Source organism: Lycium barbarum, chromosome 10 (genome assembly GCF_019175385.1).
Source record: "Lycium barbarum isolate Lr01 chromosome 10, ASM1917538v2, whole genome shotgun sequence".
NCBI lineage: Eukaryota > Viridiplantae > Streptophyta > Magnoliopsida > Solanales > Solanaceae > Lycium > Lycium barbarum.
Window position 1 is genome coordinate 120,297,635 of NC_083346.1, and position 7,310 is coordinate 120,304,944.

The following is a 7,310-nucleotide window of genomic DNA, read 5'->3' on the forward strand; positions in this document are numbered from 1 at the left end:
AATTTTAAGTCCACAATACTTATTAGTTACGCCTTCCGTTTCAATTTATGTAAACCTCTTTCCTTATTAGTCACTATAAAAAAGAATAATCTTTTTATATATTTAAAAATAATTTATTTTTATATAATAATTTATAATCACACAAAATATGTAACTCATTTAATATCATAAATTTAATTTCGTCTTTAAATTTCATATCTAATCAAATAAACGGAGGGAGATTTCTTCTAGAACAAAATACTTATCGAAAGGGCATTTCATGGGTAACAGTCAAGTTTGGTCGTTAGCATAGAGTAGCAGCCCACGGTTTAACAAGACTCTTTTTCTTTTACATTTTTCTTTTGTCCTCTCTTGTACTATACGTTAGCACTTTTCCTACTGTGATACCCTATATAACAAAAGCAACTGATAATATTTTTTTTAGTACCACAGCCATAGTTGAATCTCACAAATCACAAAAAAAAAAAAAAAAAAGTAGCACCAAAATCTTGAAGTTGAAAAAGGGTGTTGCTCTACTGTGTTACTACTATCTTGATCTGTAGTTTCTGTGTTGACTGGTGAGATTTTTTTTTTTTTTTTTGGCTTTGTTATGATTCAAGAACTTGTGTAAATCCCTTGTTTGTTGTAAAGTTTTCATTTTTTTTTTGTTGATTTGGTCATTGGGGTTTTGATTTAGTGTTGTTGGAGTTGATCTGTAGGTTTTTTGGTGACTGGTGAGGACTTTTTTTTGGCTCTGTTATGATTTTATTACTTGTATAAAACCTTGTTTTGTTGTAAAGTTTCATTTTTTTTGTTGATTTTGTGATTTGGGTATTTGATTTAGTGTTCTTTAAGTTGATCTGTAGTTTTTTTTTTTTTTTTTTTTTTTGCTCTGTTATGCTTCTAACACTTGTGCAAATCTTGGTTTGTTGTAAAGTTTTCATCTTTTTGTGATTTTTGTTGATTTTGGTCATTTGGGTATTTGATTTTGTGTTGTTGTAGTTAATCTTGGTTTGTTGTAAAGTTCTTTTTTTGGGTAATTTTTTCTTGATTTTGGTCATTTGGGTATTTGATTTAGTGTTCTTTTAGTTGATCTGGAAGTCACAGATGTGGAAATGACAAACAGTTCTTTGCTTTTGATTTGACCATCTAAGCATCTGTTATGATATTTTTTCGATCCCCTTTTCTTGTTTCCTTTTGTTTGAAAGTTCAAGATTTCTATTCTATTTTGTTCTAAGAGGAAGTATTGTGCTTTAGTCTTTTGGTTGAAGGGAGAAATGTAAAATCTTGATGAAGATTGAATGGCCGGGAAATCCACCTATTTGTTGTTTTATATTTCACCTATATGCTATGTAGCTCGGAATCTTAAAAATTGTTGCTGGGTGTGTGTCTGATTCTCCAAAAGTAGTCCTCTTTTTTGGAGGCTCCGATACGAGTGCGACAACTTCTTTGGGAAGTCCGAGCAACATAGAGCTGATATAGGTGTTTCTATCTGTCTGATTTTTCTCAGGAGCTGTTTGTTGATTGTGTCAAACCCTAAGGGTGTGTTTGGTATGGAGGAAAACATTTTCGAGAACGTTTATTTCAATTTTCTCATCTTTGGTTGGTGAAAATATTTTGAAAAACATTTTCTCTAGGAAAACACGTTCCTTGAAAATGAGGAAAATGACAATTAGGGGCAGCAAGTTTCACTCCACACTAATTGTCTCCTCCCCACCCCCTATAGGCCCCATAGCCCCATCCTACCACCCCTACACCTTACCTCCAAGCTCCTCTAGTGTTTACCTAGATTATATACTAGTGCTTTTGGGACAATATTTTCTGCTAACTTACCCCACACATCAAAAAAAAAAAAAAAAAAGGTAAGAAAACCACTTGTTTTCCTAAATGACTTCATACCAAATACACCCTAAATGTTTGTTTGTACTGTTAAAGGATACATGGAAGTTCATCTTTGTCTTAAAATCAGTACCCTGCCTCTAAATGTATAAGTAATGAGTGTGGTTCTAATTGCTAGAGTTTTCTATAATTGTCCTTCTTTTTGCTGTACATACTAGTACTTTCTTGGTACAAATCCGTGAAATTTTTACTTGTCGAAACTCGTTTCAGAATGAGTTAGTTATATGTGCTACTGAAAAAGAGTAAGTTTTGTCCCTTTGAACAGATATATAGAAGAAATGGCGAACATAGACATAGCTGGAATCATGAAGGATCTGCCAAATGATGGGCGTATCCCAAAGACCAAAATTGTTTGCACTTTAGGGCCATCTTCTCGAACAGTGCCGATGCTGGAGAAGCTTCTTCGTGCTGGCATGAACGTTGCCAGGTTTAACTTTTCCCATGGGACCCACGAGTACCATCAGGAGACCTTGAACAATCTTAAGATTGCTATGCAGAATACTCAGATTCTGTGTGCTGTGATGCTCGATACCAAGGTTTGATTTTAAATTGTATTTTAGCTTTTCTGTGACTCCCTCCTTAAATTATTTGCCGTGTTTCTCTTTTGCACGCTCCTTAAGAAAACATTAATTAAGAGGGTTTTTTGACTATTTTACCCTTATTTATGTCTTTAGATATAATCTCTCTTCATTGAATATTTCCTCTATTTATGTGCCATCACCTCATAATTGAGGTGTTTGTAGTCTTCAAGAACAACTACTACTAAGGGTAAAATGAGAAAAAAAAATTAATTTTGTCTTGAACTTCTAAATTTACAAATAATTTGAGACTAATTTTGGAAATCATGGCAAATAATTTGAGACGGAAGGAGTATTTTTCTTCTATTTAAACTTAGTTTTTGTGCAACTGGTTTGTCATTTTTTCCTTTTTCTGTTTTGTTTGTTGTACTTCTATAAGAAGATGTTTACGTGCTAGTATCTTGAAATTCCTAGCAATGTAGGGTTGTTTTAAGGCGACGTTACACCACTGACCTTTTAAGTTCACTATTAAGATGTACCTTCTTGGTTTCATAAACCGAGTAATACAATGTTCTTTAGAATTAGTTTCAAAAAAAAAAATGTTCTTTAGAATTCGTCCAAGATGGAAGTCAAATGTTGGGAAATCTGAATTATCTTTGCTCAAGTTAGCATTTTTTTTCTACAGTACAATGTTTTTTAGTTTGATAAGTCTTCTGTCTAGGGAAATGGTACAAAAGGAAGTACTTTTGAGGTGACCGTAATTTCAGCGTGGTATTTGCTTGAGGATATACCTAAACCAGGTGTAGTCAGCTAAATTAGGGTATAATAAGAGTAAAATGAAGCTGATTCACACAAAAATACATGTTTTGCTTACAGTTTCATTGGCAAGGATGCTACTTTTCACTGCTTGTTTCTGAGCCTCTCCACCATCCCTTTTTTGTGTGAATTAAGTTTCTCAAACTGGTAGAGTAGCATTTTATGTTAACATACGTTTCTAGCCGATTCAGGCAAGGGGTATTGATGCAGAGGAGATAGAGCTTCCATGGACATGAATCAATTTCTCGTGGTGGTTATTATGTGTTCCTGACATGTGACTGACATGGAGGATGAACTTTTTACTGCATTGACTTTCAGTCTCAACTCTTTTACTGTCTTTTTATTCACGACTTTGAAGTATAAAGGACCACATTTCTTACGTAGTCTGGAACGGCGTTATGTTGTGGTTTTATGTGGTCCTAAGCAATGCCCTTCTTTAGTGGCGGAGAAGTGCAATATCTTGTCTCTAGGTTCTTGATGGTTAATGCATTTGGTCATAGAATGGTGCTATCATGACAAGTCAAGAGTACCGGTTTAAGACCTTTCTTTTATTCTGCACGTGCGACAATTCTATAGCATGAATTTTCTTAAGAGATGTTGGACTAACGTACATATTTATGCAGGGGCCTGAGATTAGAACTGGTTTCTTAAAGGATGGGAAACCGATTCAGCTTAAGGAAGGTCAAGAAATCATTGTATCCACAGACTATACCATAAAAGGAAATGAAGAAATGATCTCAATGAGTTATAAGAAGTTGGTAGTGGACTTGAAGCCTGGCAATACCATCTTGTGTGCAGATGGTACAATAACCCTTACGGTTTTGTCAACTGATCCACCGGCTGGAACGGTGAGATGTCGCTGCGAGAATACTGCCACCTTAGGAGAGAGGAAGAATGTAAACCTTCCAGGTGTCGTTGTGGACCTTCCAACACTTACAGAGAAAGATAAAGAAGATATACTAGAGTGGGGTGTTCCTAACAACATCGATATGATTGCTCTTTCATTTGTCCGTAAGGGTTCAGACCTTGTCAATGTTCGCAAAGTTCTCGGCCCACACGCCAAGCGCATTCAACTAATGTCAAAGGTATGCAGAGTCATTTATAGCCAGTTTGGCCAAGCTTCTAAAATCAACTTACTTGTAAAGTGCTTTTCAAAAAAGTTCTTTTAGTGAGAAACAATTTGTGTTTGACTAATCAATTTGAAAAATACTTTTGAGCAGCAATTAGTGTTTGGCCAAGCTTTTGAAAAATGTTTTTGAGTGTATTTTTCAACTTCTCAAAAACAACTTCTGCTTCTACTCAAATTCTCTTTTTCTTCTACTAAAAGCTTGGCCAAATACCTCAACTTTGAAAGAAAAAACACCTGTTTCGAAAAGGAAAAAAAGCACTGTTGGCCTTGGAGAAGCTTGGTCAAACAGGCTATTAGTTTGTATGTTTTGTATGGTTGGATTTTTTAAGCATATGCATTGTTAGGAGAGAAGAACATAATACATGGCAATGGATTGGGTTTTCTAAATTTACATTTAAACTTCTTCCCAAACATGTCTTTTCATTTATCCTTCCCTTTCTCTAGTTTTGGTTTTCTTTTGGAGAAATTGACATAAATAGCTGCCCACCCAAAATAATAGCCAGGAAATGTGTAGTTTTGTTGTATATTAATGTATGATGAACATTTTTTTAAACATATTAATTTTTTTTTTCCTTGCCATGATTTCTTCACTGCCATTATTTCTTTTTCCGATATGCTTTTCCTTGAGCTGAGGGTCTTTTCGGAAACAACATCTCTACCTCTCAAAGTAGGGGTAAGGTTTGCGTACATGTACCCTCCCTAGACCCCACTTGTGGGATTACATTGGATATGTTGTTGTAATAGTGAACATTTTTTGATATTTGCCTGACCGGCCAAATGTGTAAAATGCCCTTTCTTTTGGGGGGAATGTGGGAGAGATTTCGGGATGGTGGATGATTCAATGAGGGAGTCAAATGTCTATTTTACAAATATTTTGGCTGCTAACTAGTTTTATGGCATCCACTGATGTTTTGATAAACTAAAATTGTCTTGAAGGTTGAGAATCAAGAAGGGGTTGTCAACTTTGACGAAATTCTTCGTGAGACTGATTCTTTTATGGTTGCTCGAGGTGATCTTGGAATGGAAATTCCAGTTGAGAAGATTTTCTTGGCCCAGAAAATGATGATATACAAGTGTAATCTTGCTGGGAAGGCTGTGGTAACTGCCACTCAAATGCTTGAATCAATGATCAAGTCTCCACGACCCACCCGTGCTGAGGCTACTGACGTGGCTAATGCTGTCTTGGATGGCACTGATTGCGTTATGTTAAGTGGGGAAAGCGCGGCTGGAGCCTACCCTGAGCTGGCGGTAAAAATCATGTCACGGATCTGCGTCGAGGCGGAGTCTTCACTTGACTATGCAGCTATCTTCAAGGAAATGATCAGGTAGGGGTGTCAATGTGGGGTGGGTTGGGCTGAATTTGGGTGGGTCAAAATGGGCTGATTTAATAAATAGCCGGCCCAAAAGTTACTTGGGCTGAAATCTAAGTTAATCGGACTCTTCGAAAGTGTTGCCGCACCCGTGTTGGACCCTCCAAAAATACACTACTTTTGAAGGACCCAACACGCACCCGACGACGCAACCCGCTCAATGCTTACCAAGTGTTAATTTCTTTGTTTGTTCTTTTTATAAGTTTTTAGTACCTGATAAAACTGTTTTATTCTTTATTGTGGCTATATGTAACATATCAAATAGAAAAATGTCAGGTCTTAAAAATATTTTAACAAGATAAATGGGTTAATTTGGGCTACATATTAGCCCAACCTTTTGATGGGCCGAGCTATTAACTTGGGCAGGTTATGTCTTCATGGCCTAATTTTGCCACCTCTATGAACAGGTGTACCCCACTGCCAATGAGCCCATTGGAGAGTCTTGCATCATCAGCCGTCCGTACGGCCAACAAGGCTCATGCAAAACTCATTGTCGTCCTGACACGTGGCGGGAGTACTGCAAAGCTGGTTGCCAAGTATAGGCCTGCTGTTCCTATTCTGTCAGTGGTTGTACCTGTTTTGACTACAGATTCTTTCGATTGGTCCGTTAGTGACGAGACACCAGCTAGGCACAGTTTGGTGTATCGGGGCTTGATTCCAATTCTTGCTGAAGGGTCTGCGAAGGCAACTGATTCAGAATCAACTGAGGTGATCCTTGAAGCTTCCCTGAAATCAGCAGTCACGAAAGGGCTATGCCAACCTGGTGATGCTGTCGTGGCACTTCATCGTATTGGTTCTGCATCCGTTATCAAGATTTGCATCGTGAAGTAATCGTCGTGTCACAAAACTTCGATTCTTGAGCCCCAACTGGAGCTCGTACTGATTTCCTTTCTGCTTTCTGGTCTTGATAATAATGCATTAATATGCTGATTTTGTCAGTGTCCTAGGATTACTTTGTTTCATGTTAATTCCATATCTCCTTCAAACTGGATTTCAAATAAATATGTTTTCGTGCAACAATACCTTTAGGGCTCGTTTGGTATGATGGATAGAGAAATATAGTTCTGGGATAAAAATTAGTATTGCCTTATCCCACGTTTGGTTGGAAAAAAAAAATTCAGGATAACTAGTCCCGGGATTAGTTATCTCGGGATTAGAGTGTAATTTATCCTAGGATTAGTTATTCCGGGATAAGCTGTTTCCAACCAAACGAGACCTTATTGTATGAGGAGAGAAGGATAAAGATAGTTACTTTTGACTTTCTTGAGGATTTTTAAAATGTAGTACACTGGAAAGAGTTCCATTGACAACTGATTCACAATTGTTCCAATGGTTCTGCTTCATTTTGGATATCAGTGAAAATTGCTACAGTATTATCTGTTCCTATATTTATAACTCTATTTATTGGTTTATCTAGTTACAAATGTTGACTCATAAAATTCAATATCTATGAAGCCTGCATTTGTACGACATAATGAAAAAATTTCTGTCAATATCGCTGGAGGAAAAATGTTACTCTCTTGATTTATGTTACAGCTTGTTTGGATGGTTGTTACTTGTTAGTATTATATCATTTTGTTACTTTGAACACAATGTTTA

The 7,310-nt window shown here is 36.6% G+C and overlaps 1 protein-coding gene across 1 annotated transcript; it reads left to right on the forward strand.

Moving 5' to 3' along the window:
• Nucleotides 1–324: 324 nt before the first annotated feature.
• On the forward strand, nt 325–7,099 carry LOC132614070 (pyruvate kinase, cytosolic isozyme). Its single transcript, XM_060328429.1, has 5 exons — nt 325–557; nt 2,144–2,414; nt 3,836–4,297; nt 5,278–5,666; nt 6,119–7,099. Exons 2-5 carry the CDS (start codon nt 2,157–2,159, stop codon nt 6,540–6,542), a joined length of 1,533 nt encoding a protein of 510 aa, XP_060184412.1. The 5' UTR covers nt 325–557; nt 2,144–2,156; the 3' UTR covers nt 6,543–7,099.
• Nucleotides 7,100–7,310: the final 211 nt, after the last annotated feature.

What these genes read in the sequence shown, in the direction of transcription:
- LOC132614070 (XM_060328429.1), top strand. Translation starts at nt 2,157, where the DNA reads ATGGCGAACATAGACATAGCTGGAATCATGAAGGATCTGCCAAATGAT. An exon ending in CTGTGATGCTCGATACCAAG is followed by an intron (nt 2,415 to 3,835) that starts GTTTGATTTTAA and finishes ATATTTATGCAG; the next exon opens with GGGCCTGAGATTAGAACTGG. An exon ending in GCATTCAACTAATGTCAAAG is followed by an intron (nt 4,298 to 5,277) that starts GTATGCAGAGTC and finishes ATTGTCTTGAAG; the next exon opens with GTTGAGAATCAAGAAGGGGT.